Raw genomic sequence first — 21,318 nt, forward strand, 5'->3', positions numbered from 1 at the left:
AATTTGCAAGGACTGCCATAACAAAGAACCACAGACTAGCTGGCTATTTCCAAAGAGGATCACATTCAATGAACTGGGGATTAGGCCTTGAACATATCTTTCTGGGGGTCACAATACAATCCCTAAGAGTAGGGAAAAGAATTAGCCAGAAAATGTAAACTTGGAGATTTAAATAAAATTAAAGCATGAGATTGGATGATATTACCACAATACTACCATAAAAATGAATGTGAATTGCAGAGACAAGAAGAGAAAGAACCATACAAATGTTTTTATTATCAATCTACCTAGAAAGCACAAAACCCTTTACCTGATAAATGTGTCTTAAAATATAGGGGATAAAATGGTGGCAGAAGATAGTAATTACAGAAAGCACTTTCTTTGCTTAATGTAGGGAGAAAATTTGTAAAAGGGAGGAAGAAACCAGCATACATGGTCACTGGCTTTATAGAATAAGGGGGAAAATTTAAAGCAAGTTCCTACTTAGCAAACAAACAGAATCTGAATGCTAACAAAAAGACACTCTAAAGAAGATGGAGTTAAATATACCTGACAAAATGAAAAAGGAGATAATTCATTATAAAAACTGAAACATATCACTCCCCTAGAGAAGCAGCTTTTCTTGAGATCGATACTGAAAGAAATTTATCTTGGGATTAGATTATGAATTCACCACACTCCTACAGAACACACAGTAGTGGCTTTCTTATAATTTTTATCCTGCAGTTCTTCAATGAAAACTAAGGGCATTTAAAGAAAAACAAAACCCAAATAACTGCTTGTGAAGGCTCAGATAATATTGTTCATCTACTGTCTAAAGTCAGAATTATCCCCTTAGCAATAACAGGTAGGACTTAACTGTTCAAACTAACAATGCCAAATCACTTATTTTAGTTCGCTAATTTTTTAAAACACTACTAAATTTAAAGGAGTATAAGGAAGAGCTATGTAAAATAATCCAATAAGGTGGATATATTATATTCCAATGAGCAACGTACACTCTGCTGTAATTTTGTAACTAATAGACACATACATTCTTTTACTGACTAAAACAACTTAAAATGCCAATTATACTAAGAGGCTATTATACTTTATTGGGACAAAAAAACAATCGAAATCAATTCTTCAAATCATAATGCATAAGTCAAATTCTCTTAAATTAAAGCTTGGAGAACCATGTGCTTTTTTTGTTATTGTTTTCTGGGTTTCTTTTTTTTCTCTTTTAGAGCAGTTGAGGTTTAAAAGAACTATGTACTTGCATCGCAAAAGTTTAAGTAATCATCCCTTATAAAGCACTCACTTCCTGACAATGACATCAAAACGCAGAAACTTTTTGCCTAAAAGAGTCTGGAAAAAAAAAAAAAAGGAATTATAGTGTACTTCAACTTCTGATGTCCCATCCCATAATCACAAAGCTCCAAATTTAGAATTACCATTACTGAAAAGGATTAAGCAAGGAAGGAAGTACATTTTTGACACATATAATCCTGTTACTAAAATTAAAGTATGGCTGAATGGTGCAAGAAAATGCTCAAAGTGTTTATAATTATAATGTAATGTAATGAACTAAAACCAAATTTAATTTAGAGATCCTATGCTAGAGACCCATATGGGCTTTATGGTGAAATAGTATTTACCTATTTGGTATGACTCTTCCCTTTTTATTACTATCTCAATGATTTTACATCCTTCAATGGAATGAATGTTCTTAAATAGAATCTGAAGAGATTGATGTCAGAATCCCCTATCTCTGTGCTCCAACACCCAGGTAAAGCAAATTGCTCTGCTTAACACAACTTCATCAGCATTCAAATCACTATTCAAATTTTGTTAACTCAAATTTTTTCTTCAGTGAAAAAAAATGAGCATCATCTTTGGGATAAGATAGTGTGGTAGGAAAAGAACCAGTGTGTTCAAAATTGGCCACTGTGCTAATTTCATTCCATACACCATCTAAAAAATACAGGTATGCTTTAAAGGACTCAATTATGTATGATCATCTGTTTGTTTAAGTCACACAGTTTAGATTCTCAGAAAGTCTACTGCAAAGTTAAACAGAAAACATATAGTGGAAGAACACATAGAAATGGGAGGTAACTTAAAAAGGGATATTTGGAAACTCATACCATCCAGAAGGCTACTGGGCATCTCCAGTCATAACAAACAGCCATGAAGTTCATGTTCTTTTCATTTGTTCTTAGCAGCTGCAGAGTACATCTTAGCTCCCTTAAAAGCTAACTAACTTTAAAGGAAGTATTTTTTAAGGGGGATTCAATGTACTATCAGTGGTAGACTACATTATTGTTCACAATTATTTGTTGCCCCTCCATAGAGGAAGATTACATATCCCCACCCTGCTGGATTTAGGCATGGCATGACTGACCAATACAATATTAGTAGAAGTAATGTGTTGATTTGGGGCAGAAGCTTTAAAAGCCATGCTCTCGCCCTGATGCTGTGAGCATTAAAGTATGTATTGAAAGGAGCCTTGATCAGCCTGAGTTACTAAGTGACTACGTGGTTATTTAAGCCACTAAGATTTTCAGACTGCTTTCAACTGCAGTATATATGATAGGCATAGAATGCCACCTTTGGTTTAACAAAGAATTAAAAATACAAATATATGTCTTTGTGTATACTTGCATAAACAAATGCTGGGAAGATAATAAGAAAGTAAAACTGCTTTCTAACAGAGGTAGAGAAGAAGACCATGTTAGAGACAAATGTTCTGATGTCTTTCTCTATATAGTGCGATTCCTGAATCATGAGAAGGTATTATCTATTAAAAAAAATAAAAGGATCCAAGAACCACGTGAAATAATATGTAAAATCTTATTCATATAATAATCATATGTACTTTTCAGAAAAAGCATTAGCTTTCATCAGCTTCTCAAGGGTGTTTACCAATCAAGAAACATGAAGAAAACAATACTCTAACTCTATATAATGATGATGGCATGTAAGATTAGGAATACTATAGTCACTCACAAATGCTAAATGATCAAGCACTTGACTTTGTTCTCAGTACTATGTTCTATGCAAGTAAGCTAAGTGGACAGAGCAGAGATTCATCTACTCTCCTCAGGAACCACCAGTACCATTACCTTGTGCTCCAGGAAAAGGACAGCACAATCTGGCATGAAGATTACCTGTTCCATATCTAGACTGTAAAGTTCCACTTCCACTATTATTTCCTCCACAATGGTAGCACCGTCAAAAATTACTTAAGTGACATGACTGATGAGTCAATGAATGAATATTTGGAATAGAAATGAAAGAGATCAGTGATTTTATTCAAACATTTTTGGGACCTCCACACTAAGCAATGGGGAAACAAAGAAAAGTTAGGCATAGTACAATCTTTGCCATAAACAGCTGACTTTCTATTGGAAGGGAAAGAGAAGGAAGGTATTATGATAAAAAGCAGCAAAGAAGGTAAGAAAGGAAAAAAGACATCAGAAGATACCATTCAAGTGCAGATAGTTAAGAGTCAGAGTCACAGACTGTATTTCTAATGTTTCCTGGGATTTTTCTAAGATGAAAATGTACAAATTAAGTAAACTAAAGTGGCAAAGTATTCCATTCAGAAACATCTTCCTCCAACACTTTTTGAACTTACCTAAAGTAACTCTAATCATTTTATTCTGTGATCTAAATATACTAATTTGGGTTTATATCTGCCTTATTTGCTAGAAGCCTAGACTTTAAGCTTCTGGACTACATGGGATAGGAGTGATTTTAAACCCTCACAAAATTACCATAGCATTTAGCAGACAGAAGCCTTGGAAATACTCACTTGATTAAATGAGCTTCCACTCTTTCCAGAGTTCATATATTTTATTCTAAAACCTTAGCATAGTTAAGGCTACCTATTAAGCTAATTTATACCTTCATTAAACTATGTATTTATTACTTTAATTAAATAATGAAACCCTTATCTGAAAATACATTATTTTAAGTTAACTGCCAACTTTTTCTCAATGCATCATTCTTTATTCCAAGTTCTCATTATTAGATCTATTATACAGGTGACTTCCAACAATAAATCAACAGTATTCTAAGACTGTAAAGTAACACATTTTCTTATTACTTTTCTAAAATTCCAAGAGCTTCCCTCTACATCCATCTACATTCATCTACATCAATTTTTCACAATGTGAGTTAAGGTTGGTTTTTCCATATCCATCACAATCTGCTGATAACACTAAAGTTTATAATATTGCTTTTTAAACAGTCATCCTCCTAATCTAGTATTAGACTACCTTTGTATTAAAAAAGCAGGGGCAGGTAGGGCAAGATGGGGAGGCACAGGGCAAAGAGGAAGCATAGGGAAGTGTGGAATTTAGCTCATCCTCTAGGGCAGCTGGTAAATAGCCAAGGACTGTCGGGTACAACTGTTTGAGGGACTTCACAACCAAACACACATCAAACACTGGTCTGGAATGGGTGGAAGGGCCAAGACTGTAGCATAGAACAGTAAGTCTCCCAATCTCCGTAGGTTGGCACCACTCCCCCACAGGCACATCAGGCTGTTTTGGAGTCACTTCCCTGGGGGAAAAAGAAGCAGTCTCTACTAGGAGTAAGGGAAGAAGAGCCCAAGCAAGCTCAAATTGTGGATTTAATTAACAAACTTGGACTGCTGATATGAGCTCCAGATACAGATAAACCAGCGAGCAGGAAAGAAACTTGGAGGTAGCTCCTCTGCAGAGAGGAGGCAGGGCTGATGGGGGTAAAAAAAAAATAGAAAACAGAGGATTTGGAGTTAGATAAGCTCAGAATACTGGAAAAGGGCTGTGCACCAAGAGAAAGGGCACATAGAGCCAGTTACCAATTCCACCTCTTGATTGGTGAACCCAGGGGGTTGGGGACTGGCTCTGAAAAGGGTTTTTTTTCTTTTTTTCTCCTTTTACTATTTAGCAGCCCATTCAAGAAAACTCCAGGAATATTCACTTGTCAGCACTGAGACAGGCAAGGGTGAAATTAAGATATGTCTGAGAGACCAAGTAACACTCAGGCGAAGGAGATAATTCCCCTAAAGGCTTATCTACCCCGAGGAAAGCCAGGAACAGGGCACAGCAAAAGTGGCAGCTCTTATTCAGAGAACTTATGCCCCAGGGACTGGAAAACAGGACTTTTTAAAGCCCACCTTCTGCCTCAGCCTTTGTCTCAACCACACCCCTGACAGGAACAGGGACTACTGAGAATTAAAGGCACCACACCACTGCATGTAGCTGGGGAGCTATGGACTGACAAGTGCCACCTGCTGGGCAGGACAGGAAAAGCACAGAATCAAGAGGCTTCACAGGAAAGACTGGCATCCTGCTGAGTATTCTCCCCAGGGAACCTTGATACTAATTACACCCTCTTCCTGACTCTGGGGCCTACCCCATCTGGGAAAACTTGATTGGGGTAGGGTTGATGCTATCTAGGGAGACCCTCCTCAAAACAACTTCTCTACAGGCAGGGCAAGAACCAGAAAACTGAGAGTTGAGAAATTCTGATCAGTTAAAAAGAAGCTATGCTAGAGATCTAGAATAAGTTGAACTGAATGTCACATAACAGATGGAGGAAAAAGAAACAGGATTTGGAGTTAGATAAGTTCAGAATACTGAAAAAGGGCTGTGTGCCAAGAGAAAAGGCACATAGAGCCAGTTACCAACTCCAGAAAAAAAAACCTAGTTAAACAGAGAAAATGACCTCTAGAATAAATTAATCAAGGAAATCAGATGACTAGACACCAGCAAAAAATCACGAGTCATACTAGCAAGCAGAAAGACATGGTCCAGTCAAAGGAACAAACCAACAACTCAACTGAGATAAAGGAGCTGAAACTAGTTAAAGATGTTCAAACATATCTTCTAAACCAATTCAATGAGTTGAAGAAAAATGTGACAACTGATGAAGGATATAAAGATGACATGGTGTCCATACAGAAGAACTCAAAGGCTTGAAAAAACAAATGGCAGAAGTTATGGGAATGAAAGTCAAAACAGAAGAGATGAAAAATGAAATGGAGACATACAACTGCAGAATTGAAGAAACAAAACAAAGGATTACTGAACTAGAAGACAGGATATCTGAAATGCTACACACAAAAGAACACATAGGGATAAGAATGGAAAAATATGAACAGGGTCTCAGGGAACTGAATGACAACATGAAGCACACAAATATATGTGTTATCAGTGTCCCACAAGAAGAGAAGGGAAAGGGGACAAAAAGAATAATGGAGGAAATAATCACTGTAAATTTCCCATCTCTTATGAAAGACATAAAATTACAGATCCAAGAAGTGCAACATGCCCTGAACAGAATAGATCCAAACAGATCTACACTTAATAATCACTTAATAATTAGATTAATAATAATCTTAATAATCACTTAATAATCAGTTTATCAAATGTCAAAGACAGAGAATTCTGAAAGTGGCAAGAGAAAAGCGATCCATCACATACAAGGGAAGCTCGATGAGACTATGTGCAGATTTCTCAGCAGAAACCATGGAGGCAAGAAGGCAGTGGTATGATATATTTAAGATACTGAAGGAGACGAACTACTAACCAAGAGTTCTATATCTAGCGAAGCTGTCCTTCAAAAATGAGAGAGAGTTTAAAATATTCTTAGACAGACAGACTATGAGAGAGTATGTGAACAAGATACTTGCTCTATGGGAAATCCTAAAGGGAGCACTACAGACAGGAAAAGACAAGACAGAGAGGTTTGGGGCACAATAATGAGTAATGGAAACAATATTGTTAAATACACTGAACAAAATGACTTTGAGTAAGGTTGAGGGAGGAAGGTTAGGAGCAGGTAGGACGATAGGGGGAAGGATAGAAGATAAAGACTGGGACTGTATAACTTAGTGAAACCTAGAGTGGTCAATGTTTGTGATTAAATGTACAAATATGTTTTTACATGAGGGAGAATGAATGTCAACTTTGCAAGGTGTTAAAAAGGGGGGGTAGTTACTGGAGAAAAAAAAACAATGCAAACTAGAGTTTACAGTTAACAGTAACATTATAATATGCTTCCACTAACTGTAACAAAGGTAATATACCGAAGGTAAATGTCTATAAAAGGGGGATATAAAAGGGGGGTATGGGGATTCTTGGTGGTGTTGTCTGACTTTTTTATTGTATTTTAATTTTATTTTTTCTTTTGTTGCTTTTTAGTTGTCACCTTTTTTTTCTTTCTTTTTTTTCTTTTTACTTTTTTCACCTGTTCCTCTTTCTTTGTGGAAGAAATGGAAATGTCCTTATACTGCCAGTGTGGGTGAACTCATAATTATGTGATTATACATGGAACCTACTGATCATTTACCTAGGAAGGAATGTATGCGTGTGAATAAAACCATCTAAAAAACAAACAGAGGGATAAAAGTGCTGGAGAAAATGTGGAGAGAGGGATATAACTAATCACTTTGTGGGGAAGTAGAATGGTGCAACCCATCTGGAGGGTAGTGTGGTGGTTTCACAGGAAGCTAAGCATGGGGTTGCCTTATGGTCCTGCAACCCTGTTATTGGTTGTATACTTGGAAGAACTGAAGAGGGACATGAAGGGACATTTGCACAGTGGGGTTTCTGGTGTCAGTTTTCACAATGTACAGTGGATGGAGGTGACCTAAGGGTACACAGACTGATGAATGGAATGGCAATCTGTGAATGGAATACTGACATGCTACAAGAAGGAGAGAAGTCGTGAGGTGAATGGACATTGAGGACAGTATGTTGAGTGAAATAAACCAGAAATGAGAAGAAAAATATAATGCCCCAGTAATATGGACTAAATACAATGTGCAATCTCTGAGAATTGAGTCTGAGAGCACAGGCTATCAGTGGAAGGCTTACTGTAAAGGTTCCTAGACTGTAAGCTCTTACAGCAGTTACATCTATCCCTGAGCTGCAATGGTTACTTCTAAACTCTGAGATGCTAAGCTGTTTGTGTATAACCTGGTCAGTCCCTGGAACTGTGTGACACCTGAGACTCAGCCAGAGTCTAGCAGCAATGAATGCTAGCATTACTCCATAGAGCCAATGTTAAGAAGAGCCTGAAAAAAGAGATCAGACTTCAATTAGAGATAGGAACAAAATGGACTACATTAGGACTAAGATAAATCAGACTGAAGGGTAAAGGATGATACTGACGGTGTTTTTGAAGCTTTAGCTTCTGTGTGGGACTAAAGGAAAAGATGTTCATTAGGTGCAAGATCTACATTTTTTATAGCACATTATATAATTTAACTTGTGTTCCAGTTTGCTAATGCTGCCAGGATGCAAAACACCAGAAATGGATTGGCTTTTACAAAGGGGGGTTATTTGGTTACAGAGTTACAGTCTTTAGGCCATAAAGTGTCCAAAGCACATCAACAATCAGGTACCTTCACTGGAGGATGGCCAATGGCATCCGGAAAACCTCTGTTAGCTGGGGAGGCATGTGGCTGCTGTCTGCTCTAAGTTCTGGTTTCAAAATGGCTTTTTCCCAGGATGTTCCTCTCTAGGCTGCAGTTCCTCAAAAATGTCACTCATAGTTGCTCTTGGGGTGTTCGTCCTCTCTTAGCTTCTCCGGAGCAAGAGTCTGCTTCCAATGGCTGTCTTCAAACTGTCTCTTCTGCAATTCCTCTCTCAGCTCCTGTGCATTCTTCAAAGTGTCCCTCTTGGCTGTGGCAAGCTCGCTCCTTCTGTCTGAGCTTATACAGTGCTCCAGTAAACTCATCAAGGCCCATGCTGAATGGGCAGGGCCACACCTCCATGGAACTCATCCAATCAGAGTTATCACCCACAGTTGGGTGGGTAGCATCTCCATGGAAACACTCAAAGAATTACAATCTAATCAACACTAATATATCCGCCCACACAAGATTACATCAAAGATAATGGCATTTTGGGGGACATAATACATCCAAACCGGCACAACCTGTATGGTCAGTTTATTCAAACAACATAATTATATGGAGCAGTGATTGGGGAGTGAGGTCTGGTTGGTTTGTGCAGGTTAGTATGAAGCCCCAGCACATCCCAGAACAATTCTGGCAGAGAATGAAGATGTATCTGCAAAGCCCACTTGAAGAACTATGGGAAAATGTGCAAATATTAAATTTCCCCATAGGGGGAATTAATGACATTCTCATGAACATTGTGAGCTGCTAAATTAGAAGGCCAAGCCCTCAACCTTTCGGCTTGCCCTTACGAAGTTTGTTACTACAAGGGACAGGCTAAGCCTACTTAAAATGGCGCCTAAGAGTCAACCCCAGAGAACCTCTTTTGTTGCTCAGATGTGGCTTCTCTCTCTAAGCCAACTCAGCAGGTAAACCCACTGCCCTCCCCACTACGTGGGACGTTGACTCCCAGGGGTGTGGATCTGTCTGGTAACGTGGGACATGACTTGTGGTGATGAGCTTGGCATTGGCATTGTGAGATTAAGAAAATCTTCTTGGACCAAAAGGGGAAGCAAAATAAAACAAAATAAAATTTCAGTGGCTGAGAGATCTCAAATAGAGTCGAGAAGTCATTCTGGAGGTTATTCTTATGCATTAAATAGATATCCCTTTTTAGTTTTTAGTATATTGGAATAGCTAGAAGGAAATACCTGAAACTGTCGAACTGCAACCCAGTAGCTTTGATTCCTAAAGATGACTACATAACTACATACCTTACACTGTGTAACTGTGTGATTACGAAAACTTTGTGGCTCCCACTCCCTTTATACAGTGTATGGACAGATGAACAGAAAAATGAGGACAAAAAGTCAATAGGGAGGGATGGGGGGGGATGGGATGCTTTGGGTGTTCTTTTCCACTTTAACTTTTATTCTTATTCTTTTTTGTGTATGATAATGAAAAACGTTCAAAAATTGAATGTGGTGATGAACGCACAACTATATAATGGTGCTGTGAACAACTGATTGCACACCAGGGATGACTGTATGGTATGTGAATATATCTCAAGATTCAATTTTTTAAAAAATCATAATAAAATCTAGATCATATACTAAATTTAAATTTATTCAAAATGTTAAAATAGTCTACCTGAATCCTCCTGTACTTCATGAATTTCACCATCATCTGTTACTTCTAATTCTTTCACAAAATTTGAAGGAAATAGTCCCAACTTGTTGTTCAGGGTTCCACTCCACCAGCCTTCTTCTACCTGAAAGAGTTCACAACTTAACATAATAAAAGGGTATTTCTTGTAAGCAAAAATTTCCTGTTAGGGAAAAACTGGGCTACAGAAGGGAATGAGCAAAAAAGTTAATGATGCAAAATAATCCCTTTAAAACTATAAGAAAACACAACAGAAAGAAAATGTATTTTAAGCAAGGAGGCTAAATTTTAAGTGAACTGGATTAATCATACATGAGACTAATCACACATCAACAGTACATTTTAACATTTAAAATGAGAACTTGTAATCAATTGCAATCTATGAAATAACTTTCGCAGAAATATCTGATAACCAAGTGTAATGTTTTATAGCAAGAAACAAATGTTTCTCTTCTGGAATGTCACTCTTTCAGACACTACTGAGTTTCAGTTTATAATTATGACATCTAGTATGTAAGGTCTTTGGAAATTTTTGATTTGGAAAAATGTTTGACGAATTTAAGAATACAACTTTCTAAATGGCACAGAAAATTTCGAAGTCTTTTACTTGAATGGTGATTCTTAACCCCAAGTATGAAAAAGAGTCACTTATTTTTAAAAATCCAGGTGCCCAGCTCTATTAGTATACCAATTCCACCCATCCCCCAAAACTAAACTCTTTTGAAAAATATTTATACTCATTAATAATGAGTATGAAGCTATTTAATCAAATTATTCTTACAACTTTCAAAAAATGTATAGCTTTTATTACAAAATCTAAGCTCTTTTACTGGGTAAAAATAATATTTTAAAGAGTAAACTCTTCACTGAAAAATGAAGAACAAAGTATCATAGCTTAGTAGCAGTACATAAAGTGTCATAGCTAGGGGGAAAAATCTTTTTTGTTTAAAATATTAAAAAAAAAAATTTTCCCACCTCATCATAATCACAATGCAAGCTTTTAATAAGTTATTCAGGCAACAGACAATCGTTTGTATGAGCCATGCTATTAACTACTAGTGAAAAGATTCAAATCTGCAGAAAGGAAAACCCCTATCCTTGAACAAAACAATCTAAGAAGAGAACAAATAATGAGATAATAGGTATACTACAATGTAAGTGGGTGCTATAAGCAAGTATGAACAAAATGCGGTAGGAACATAAAGGAAGAGCTTCAAAGAATCAAAAAAGTTCTCCTAGAAGAAATGAGAAAAGAGCTGCATATTGAAGGACAAGTAAGAGTTTGCCAGGTAAAAAAGCATGCGAAAAAATATGGTGGCATAAAAATAAATGATTTATTCATGGACAACACTAGCTGAGATACAAGGTGTCTAGAATACAAGGGGTTTGAGGGAGGAAGAAGGCAGTTAAGTGTGACCAATTTCAGACTGTTTTAGCAGACTTAAGGAGGACTGGGAGTGATTCAAACCAGTTGTGATGGGGAATATACAGACCAAACTGTAAACGGCATAAGAAAGGGAAACACCAATAGACTGTTACCTACACCTGAAACCCCGAATTGTCAGAAATGGGGTAGTTACGTTTTTTAAAGGAGTTCTTAGGAAGCAGAGGACTATAGTGGTGAACTGGGTAGGGATCAAATCCTGGCTTCTCTGCTTATTAGGCACGTGAACTTTGGCAAAGATGCCTGCAACAAGATCTCCCATCCCACATGCTCATTTACAATGTGATCATGACACTCCTCCCACCAACAGGTGGCAGCCTCTTTGTCTCCTCCTCTTTCAGTCTGGGTAATCTTAATACTCACCTGTAACAATAAAATGTGGTGAAATGACATTGCATCACTTCCAAGACGAGATTATAAAAGGTAACATAACTTTCACTATATTCACTGAAATGGTTGCACTTGGAGCCCTGAACTGCCATGTAATAAATCTGACTACCCTGGAACTCTTGAAACCTCCTTATCGTAAGAAAGCCAAGCCCAGTGGAGGAGCCACAAATGGCCACCCTAGTCTGAGAACACAAACAAGTCATCCCTGCTTTGCCCTTTCTGAATTCTTATCTCACACAACCCATGACCATAATAAACAGTATCTCAGACTCCACCTCATACCAAACACTAAGTTTGGGGTGGTTTGTTACACAGCAACAGTACTGGAAGAGGTAATTCCATATTTACTATGATTCAATCTCTTCATACTTAAAATGGGGATAAGAATTCCTACTTCATTAAGTAGTTGAGAAATCTTAATAAGAAATGTCAAACACTTAGCACAGTACTTTGGACATAATATAGGCTCAGTAAATGTTAACTGCTGTTATGACCACCTGGTGAAATAAAACAGAATTGCTTTTGTATAAACATATTGGAAGCTGACATTAACATTAGTGGTAAATTACATTACATTATGTTTTGACACAAAAATCAATCCCTACAACATGTGGTTACACCAAAGCCTATTACGAACATGAGTCTTTGGCTGCCAAATAAAACTTTCTATCTAAATAGTCCTTCAACGACAGAAGTAGAGATATGAAAAAGTTTTTAAAATATTTTAAAATTTCATTCTAAGATATTAGAACGTGGAGAAATGTGTTTCCATCATATTTGGATATGATAATTAAAAACAAGCAAGGCTTTTAAAAAGATTCTGCTACTGTACAAGGTAAAGCTCCTTGTATTTCACAATCGTTGCTTATATTTGATTTCAGAATCAAAGGAAAGGCTATTTTGATTTTTCATGAAATTTTTAGCCAAAAGAAGTTTTTAATCCTATAGGCAACAAATGCAAATATAGAATACAAATACGAGATACAGCAAGGATTGAGTAAATCTTTACTTCTACAAATAATGCTTCACATTAAATCATTAAATATCCATTTTCAAATCTATACCTTAAAATTTTTATTAAAAAAAAACTGGCAAAAATTCTCACAGAAAAAAATTAAGCTTACAAAAAATTTTTATTCTTAAAACCCAGTGTCAATTTCAATTCCTGTTTTATTTCTTACACATATATTTTCCTTACCTCTTCATTAATATCAATAATATCTCCCACTTTCAGCTCCAGCTCATCCTCATTCTGTGGCATGTACTCAAAAAGAACTTTACACTGACGCTTCTTGGTTTCTAAAGGAAGTAACATAACAAGTTAGGTTTTAAAAGGTCATTAAAACAAACAATAGCACCTTTGTTTATATATTGTGTTTAAATTCATAGAACTTACATGAATGAATAAAAGCAGATCATATGAGTATTCTAAACAGCTAACCACAATCCAACCTGGCTGCCTTCCCACCCTGCCCCCACACTAGCTGTCTACTGATTGCTAAATAAATTCAAGTCAACTACAAATAAAGTATAAGGCTACTGGCAATGAAATTTATTACAATAAATCTGATCTCACTAATTACACTGTCAATTTTGTGACTAGAAACACAAATAAGAAAAGATGCTATTGATGCAACAAATTTATCATAGACAAGTTCTCCAGGCCACTATTTTTAGACTACTTCCTGATGAAAGTCTAGGAATACTTGAAATGTTCTACCTTTAAGAGTGTCTAGGTTAAGAGGCAAAATGTAGAAATCTAAGATTTATTTTATCTTTAAACACCTATTTTCTGACAGTTAAAAACAAATACACGAAGATGGCAGACTGGTGAGCTGTAGGTTTTAGTTACTCCTCCAGGAAAGTGGGTAAAAAGCCAGGAACTGCGTGGACTGGACACCACAGAGCAATCTGTCTGTGGCATACTTCATACAACACTCATGAAAATGTTGAACTGCTGAGATCAGCGAAATCTAAGTTTTTGCGGCCAGGGGACCCGCGCCCCTCCCTGCCAGGCTCGGTCCCGTGGGAGGAGGGGCTGTCAGCTCCGGGAAGGAGAAGGGAGAACTGCAGTGGCTGCTCTTATCGGAAACTCATTCTACTGATCCAGATTCCAACCATAGATAGACTGAGACCAGACACCGGAGAATCTGAGAGCTGCCAGCCCAGCAGAGAGGAGACAGGCATAGAAAAAAAAAAAAAAAAATAACACGAAAAACTCCAAAATAAAAGCAGAGGATTTTTGGAGTTCTGGTGAACACAGAAAGGGGAAGAGCGGAGCTCAGGCCTTGAGGCGCATATGCAAATCCCGAAGAAAAGCTGATCTCTCTGCCCTGTGGACCTATCCTTAATGGCCCTGGTTGCTGTGTCTATTAGCATTTCAATAACCCATTAGATCTCTGAGGAGGGCCGTTTTTTTTTTTTTGTTTTTTTTTTTTTTAATCCTTTTTACTTTTTCTAAAACAATTACTCTAAGAAGCCCAATACAGAAAGATTCAAAGAATTGCAATTTGGGCACGTCAAGTCAAGAGCAGAACTAAGAGAGCTCTGAGACAAAAGGCAATAATCCAGTGGCTGGGAAAATTCACTAAACACCACAACTTCCCAAGAAAAGGGGGGTGTCTGCTCACAGCCACCATCCTGGTGGACAGGAAACACTCCTGCCCATCGCCAGCCCCATAGCCCAGAGCTGCCCCAGACAACCCAGTGTGACGGAAGTGCTTCAAATAACAGGCACACACCACAATACTGGGCGTGGACATTAGCCTTCCCTGCAACCTCAGCTGATTGTCCCAGAGCTGGGAAGGTGGAGCAGTGTGAATTAACAAAGCCCCATTCAGCTATCATTTGAGCAGACTGGGAGCCTCCCTACACAGCCCAGCAGCCCAGAACTGCCCTGGGGGGACGGCACTCACCTGTGACATAGCACAGTCATCCCTCAACAGAGGACCCGGGGTGCACAGCCTGGAAGAGGGGCCCACTTGCAAGTCTCAGGAGCCATACGCCAATACCAAAGACTTGTGGGTCAGTGGCAGAGACAAACTGTGGCAGGACTGAACTGAAGGATTAGACTATTGCAGCAGCGTTAAAACTCTAGGATCATCAGGGAGATTTGATTGTTAGGGCCACCCCCCCCTCCCCGACTGCCCAGAAACACGCCCCACATACAGGGCAGGCAACACCAACTACACACGCAAGCTTGGTACACCAATTGGGCCCCACAAGACTCACTCCCCCACTCACCAAAAAGGCTAAGCAGGGGAGAACTGGCTTGTGGAGAACAGGTGGCTAGTGGACGCCACCTGCTGGTTAGTTAGAGAAAGTGTACTCCACGAAGCTGTAGATCTGATAAATTAGAGATAAGGACTTCAATAGGTCAACAAACCCTAAAAGAACCCTATCAAGTTCAACAAATGCCACGAGGCCAAAAACAACAGAAAATTATAAAGCATATGAAAAAACCAAACGATATGGATAACCCAAGCCCAAGCACCCAAATCAAAAGACCAGAAGAGAACAGCACCTAGAGCAGCTACTCAAAGAACTAAAGATGAACAATGAGACCATAGTACGGGAGATAAAGGAAATCAAGAAGACTCTAGAAGAGCATAAAGAAGACACTGCAAGACTAAATAAAAAAATGGATGATCTTATGGAAATTAAAGAAACTGTTGACCAAATTAAAAAGACTCTGGACACTCATAGTACAAGACTAGAGGAAGTTGAACAACGAATCAGTGACCTGGAAGATGACAGAATGGAAAATGAAAGCATAAAAGAAAGAATGGGGAAAAAAATTGAAAAAATCGAAATGGACCTCAGGGATACGATAGATAATATGAAACGTCCAAATATAAGACTCATTGGTGTCCCAGAAGGCGAAGAAAAGGGTAAAGGTCTAGGAAGAGTATTCAAAGAAATTGTTGGGGAAAACTTCCCAAATCTTCTAAACAACATAAATACACAAATCATAAATGCTCAGCGAACTCCAAATAGAATAAATCCAAATAAACCCACTCCGAGACATATACTGATCACACTGTCAAACACAGAAGAGAAGGAGCAAGTTCTGAAAGCAGCAAGAGAAAAGCAATTCACCACATACAAAGGAAACAGCATAAGACTAAGTAGTGACTACTCAGCAGCCACCATGGAGGCAAGAAGGCAGTGGCACGATATATTTAAAATTCTGAGTGAGAAAAATTTCCAGCCAAGAATACTTTATCCAGCAAAGCTCTCCTTCAAATTTGAGGGAGAGCTTAAATTTTTCACAGACAAACAAATGCTGAGAGAATTTGCTAACAAGAGACCTGCCCTACTGGAGATACTAAAGGGAGCCCTAAAGACAGAGAAACAAAGACAGGACAGAGAGACTTGGAGAAAGGTTCAGTACTAAAGAGATTTGGTATGGGTACAATAAAGGATATTAATAGAGAGAGGGGAAAAATATATATGACAAACATAAACCAAAGGAAGATGGCTGATTCAAGAAATGCCTTCATGGTTGTAACATTGACTGTAAATGGATTAAACTCCCCAATTAAAAGATATGGAATCGCAGAATGGATCAAAAAAAATGAACCATCAACATGTTGCATACAAGAGACTCATCTTAGACACAGGGACACAAAGAAACTGAAAGTGAAAGGATGGAAAAAAATATTTCATGCAAGCTACAGCCAAAAGAAAGCAGGTGTAGCAATATTAATCTCAGATAAAATAGACTTTAAATGCAGGGATGTTTTGAGAGGCAAAGAAGGCCACTACATACTAATAAAAGGGGCAATTCAACAAGAAGAAATAACAATCGTAAATGTCTATGCACCCAATCAAGGTGCCACAAAATACATGAGAGAAACACTGGCAAAACTAAAGGAAGGAATTGATGTTTCCACAATAATTGTGGGAGACTTCAACACATCACTCTCTCCTATAGATAGATCAACCAGACAGAAGACCAATAAGGAAATTGAAAACCTAAACAATCTGATAAATGAATTAGATTTAACAGACATACACAGAACATTACATCCCAAATCACCAGGATACACATACTTTTCTAGTGCTCACAGAACTTTCTCCAGAATAGATCATATGCTGGGACATAAAACAAGCCTCAATAAATTTCAAAAGATTGAAATTATTCAAAGCACATTCTCTGACCACAATGGAATACAATTAGAAGTCAATAACCATCAGAGACTTAGAAAATTCACAAATACCTAGAGGTTAAACAACACACTCCTGAACAATCAGTGGGTTAAAGAAGAAAAAGCAAGAGAAATTGCTAAGTATATAGAGACGAATGAAAATGAGAACACAACATACCAAAACCTATGGGATGAAGCAAAAGCAGTACTGAGGGGGAAATTTGTAGCACTAAATGCATATATTAAAAAGGAAGAAAGAGCCAAAATCAAAGAACTAATGGATCAACTAAAGAAGCTAGAAAATGAACAGCATACCAATCCTAAACCAAGTAGAAGAAAAGAAATAACAAAGATTAAAGCAGAAATAAATGACATAGAGAACAAAAACACAATAGAGAGGATAAATATCACCAAAAGTTGGTTCTTTGAGAAGATCAACAAGATTGACAAGCCCCTAGCTAGACTGACAAAATCAAAAAGAGAGAAGACCATATAAACAAAATAATGAATGAAAAAGGTGACATAACAGCAGATCCTGAAGAAATTAAAAAAATTATAAGAGGATACTATGAACAACTATATGGCAACAAACTGGATAATGTAGAGGAAATGGACAATTTCCTGGAAACATATGAACAACCTAGACTGACCAGAGAAGAAATAGAAGACCTCAGTCAATCCATCACAAGCAAAGAGATCCAATCAGTCATCAAAAATCTTCCCACAAATAAATGCCCAGGGCCAGATGGCTTCACAGGGGAATTCTACCAAACTTTCCAGAAAGAACTGACACCAATCTTACTCAAACTCTTTCAAAACATTGAAGAAAATGGAACATTACCTAACTCATTTTATGAAGCTAACATCAATCTAATACCAAAACCAGGCAAAGATGCTACAAAAAAGGAAAACTACCGGCCAATCTCCCTAATGAATATAGATGCAAAAATCCTCAACAAAATACTCGCAAATCGAATCCAAAGACACATTAAAAAAATCATACACCATGACCAGGTGGGGTTCATTCCAGGCATGCAAGGATGGTTCAACATAAGAAAATCAATCAATGTATTACAACACGTTAAAAATTCAAAAGGGAAAAATCAAATGATCATCTCAATAGATGCTGAAAAAGCATTTGACAAAATCCAACATCTGTTTTTGATAAAAACACTTCAAAAGGTAGGAACTGAAGGAAACTTCCTCAACATGATAAAGAGCATATATGAAAAACCCACAGCCAGCATAGTACTCAATGGTGAGAGACTAAAAGCTTTCCCTCTAAGATCAGGAACAAGATAAGGATGCCCGCTGTCACCACTGTTATTCAACATTGTGCTGGAAGTGCTAGCCAGGGCAATCCGGCAAGACGAAGAAATAAAAGGCATCCAAATTGAAAAAGAAGAAGTAAAACTGTCACTGTTTGCAGATGATATGATCTTATATCTGGAAAACCCTGAGAAATCGACGATACAGCTACTAGATATGATAAACAAATTTAGCAAAGTAGTGGAATACAAGCTTAATGCATGTAAGTCAGTAATGTTTTTATATGCTACAAGTGAACAAACTGAGGAGACACTCAAGAAAAAGCTACCATTTTCAATAGCAACTAAAAAAATCAAGTACCTCGGAATCAACTTAACCAAAGATGTAAAAGGCCTATACAAAGAAAACTACATAACTCTACTAAAAGAAATACAAGTGGACCTTCAAAGATGGAAAAATATTCCATGTTCATGGATAGGAAGGCTAAATGTCATTAAGATGTCAATTCTACCCAAACTCATCTACAGATTCAATGCAATCCCAATCAAAATTCCAACCACCTACTTTGCAGACCTGGAAAAGCTAGTTATCAAATTCATTTGGAAAGGGAAGATGCCTCGAATTGCTAAAGACACTCTAAAAAAGAAAAACGAAGTGGGAGGACTTACACTCCCTGACTTTGAAGCTTATTATAAAGCCACAGTTGTCAAAACAGCATGGTACTGGCACAAAGATAGACATATAGATCAATGGAATCGAATTGAGAATTCGGAGATAGACCCTCAGATCTATGGCCGACTGATCTTTGATAAGGCCCCCAAAGTCACTGAACTGAGTCATAATGGTCTTTTCAACAAATGGGGTTGGGAGAGTTGGATATGCATATCCAGAAGAATGAAAGAGGACCCCTACCTCACCCCCTACACAAAAATTAACTCAAAATGGACCAAAGATCTCAATATAAAAGAAAGTACCATAAAACTCCTAGAAGATAATGTAGGAAAACATCTTCAAGACCTTGTATTAGGCGGCCACTTCCTAGACTTTACACCCAAAGCACAAGCAACAAAAGAAAAAAATAGATAAATGGGAACTCCTCAAACTTAGAAGTTTCTGCACCTCAAAGGAATTTCTCAAAAAGGCAAAGAGGCAGCCAACTCAATGGGAAAAAATTTTTGGAAACCATGTATCTGACAAAAGACTGATATCTTGCATATATTAAGAAATCCTACAACTCAATGACAATAGTACAGACAGCCCAATTATACAATGGGCAAAAGATATGAACAGACAGTTCCCTTAAGAGGAAATACAAATGGCCAAGAAACACATGAAAAAATGTTCAGCTTCACTAGCTATTAGAGAGATGCAAATTAAGACCACAATGAGATACCATCTAACACCGATTAGAATGGCTGCCATTAAACAAACAGGAAACTACAAATGATGGAGGGGATGTGGAGAAATTGGAACTCTTATTCATTGTTGGTGGGACTGTATAATGGTTCAGCCACTCTGGAAGTCAGTCTGGCAGTTCCTTAGAAAACTAGATATAGAGTTACCATTCGATCCAGCGATTGCACTTCTCGGTATACACCCGGAAGATCGGAGAGCAGTGACACGAACAGGTATCTGCACGCCAATATTCATAGCAGCATTATTCACAATTGCCAAGAGATGGAAACAACCCAAATGTCCTTCAACAGATGAGTGGATAAAGAAAATGTGGTATATACACACGATGGAATACTACACGGCAGTAAGAAGGAACGATCTCGTGAAACATATGACAACATGGATGAACCTTGAAGACATAATGCTGAGCGAAATAAACCAGGCACAAAAAGAGAAATATTACATGCTACCACTAATGTGAACTTTGAAAAATGTAAAACAAATGGTTTATAATGTAGAATGTAGGGGAACTAGCAATAGACAGCAATTAAGGAAAGGGGAACAATAATCCAAGAAGAACAGATAAGCTATTTAACGTTCTGGGGATGCCCAGGAATGATTATGGTCTGTTAATTTCTGATGGATATAGTAAGAACAAGTTCACAGAAATGCTGCTATATTAGGTAACTTTCTTGGGGTAAAGTAGGAACATGCTGGAAGTAAAGCAGTTATCTTAGGTTAGTTTCTTTTTCTTACTCCCTTGGTATGGTCTCTTTGAAATGTTCTTTTATTGTACATTGTTTTTTTTTTTTCATACAGTTGATTTAAAAAAAAAAAAAAGACCAAGCAAAAAAATATGTAGAGCCCCCTTGAGGAGCCTGTGGAGAATGCAGGGGTATTGGCCTACCCCACCTCCATGGTTGCTAACATGACCACAGACATAGGGGACTGGCGGTTTGATGGGCTGAGCCCTCTACCGTAGGTTTTACCCTTGGGAAGACGGTTGCTGCAAAGGAGAGGCTAGGCCTCCCTATAATTGTGCCTAAGAGCCTCCTCCCGAATGCCTCTTTGTTGCTCAGATGTGACCGTCTCTCTCTAGCTAAGCCAACTTGAAAGGTGAAATCACTGCCCTCCCCGCTACGTGGGATCAAACACCCAGTGGAGTGAATCTCCCTGGCAACGTGGAATATGACTCCCGGGGAGAAATGTAGACCCGGCATCGTGGGACGGAGAACATCTTCTTGACCAAAAGGGGGATGTGAAAGGAAATGAAATAAGCTTCAGTGGCAGAGAGATTCCAAAACGAGCCGAGAGGTCACTCTGGTGGGCACTCTTACGCACAATTCAGACAACCCTTTTTAGGTTCTAAAGAATTGGGGTAGCTGGTGGTGGATACCTGAAACTATCAAACTACAACCCAGAACCCATGAATCTCGAAGACAGTTGTATAAAAATGTAGCTTATGAGGGGTGACAATGGGATTGGAAAAGCCATAAGGACCACACTCCACTTTGTGTAGTTTATGGATGGATGAGTAGAAAAATAGGGGAAGGAAACAAACAAACAGACAAAGGTACCCAGTGTTCTTTTTTACTTCAATTGCTCTTTTTCACTTTAATTATTATTCT

At 37.9% G+C, this 21,318-nt stretch overlaps 1 protein-coding gene across 3 annotated transcripts in view; it reads right to left on the reverse strand.

Moving 5' to 3' along the window:
- Window positions 1–21,318, reverse strand: part of LOC119539768 (CD2 associated protein) — a 180,297-nt gene that overhangs the window by 64,318 nt on the left and 94,661 nt on the right. For 2 of the 3 annotated variants that reach the window (XM_037843532.1, XM_037843533.1), the window contains exons 4-5: window positions 13,075–13,175; window positions 10,028–10,148 (exon numbers count right to left, since the gene is read on the reverse strand). The exons of the other annotated variant lie outside the window; for it this stretch is intronic. In XM_037843532.1, the coding sequence (XP_037699460.1) occupies window positions 10,028–10,148; window positions 13,075–13,175 (222 nt within the window). The remainder of the gene's footprint in view (window positions 1–10,027; window positions 10,149–13,074; window positions 13,176–21,318) is intronic. 3 annotated transcript variants of the gene reach the window in all.

This window comes from Choloepus didactylus, chromosome 7 (assembly GCF_015220235.1).
Source record: "Choloepus didactylus isolate mChoDid1 chromosome 7, mChoDid1.pri, whole genome shotgun sequence".
Taxonomy (NCBI): domain Eukaryota; kingdom Metazoa; phylum Chordata; class Mammalia; order Pilosa; family Megalonychidae; genus Choloepus; species Choloepus didactylus.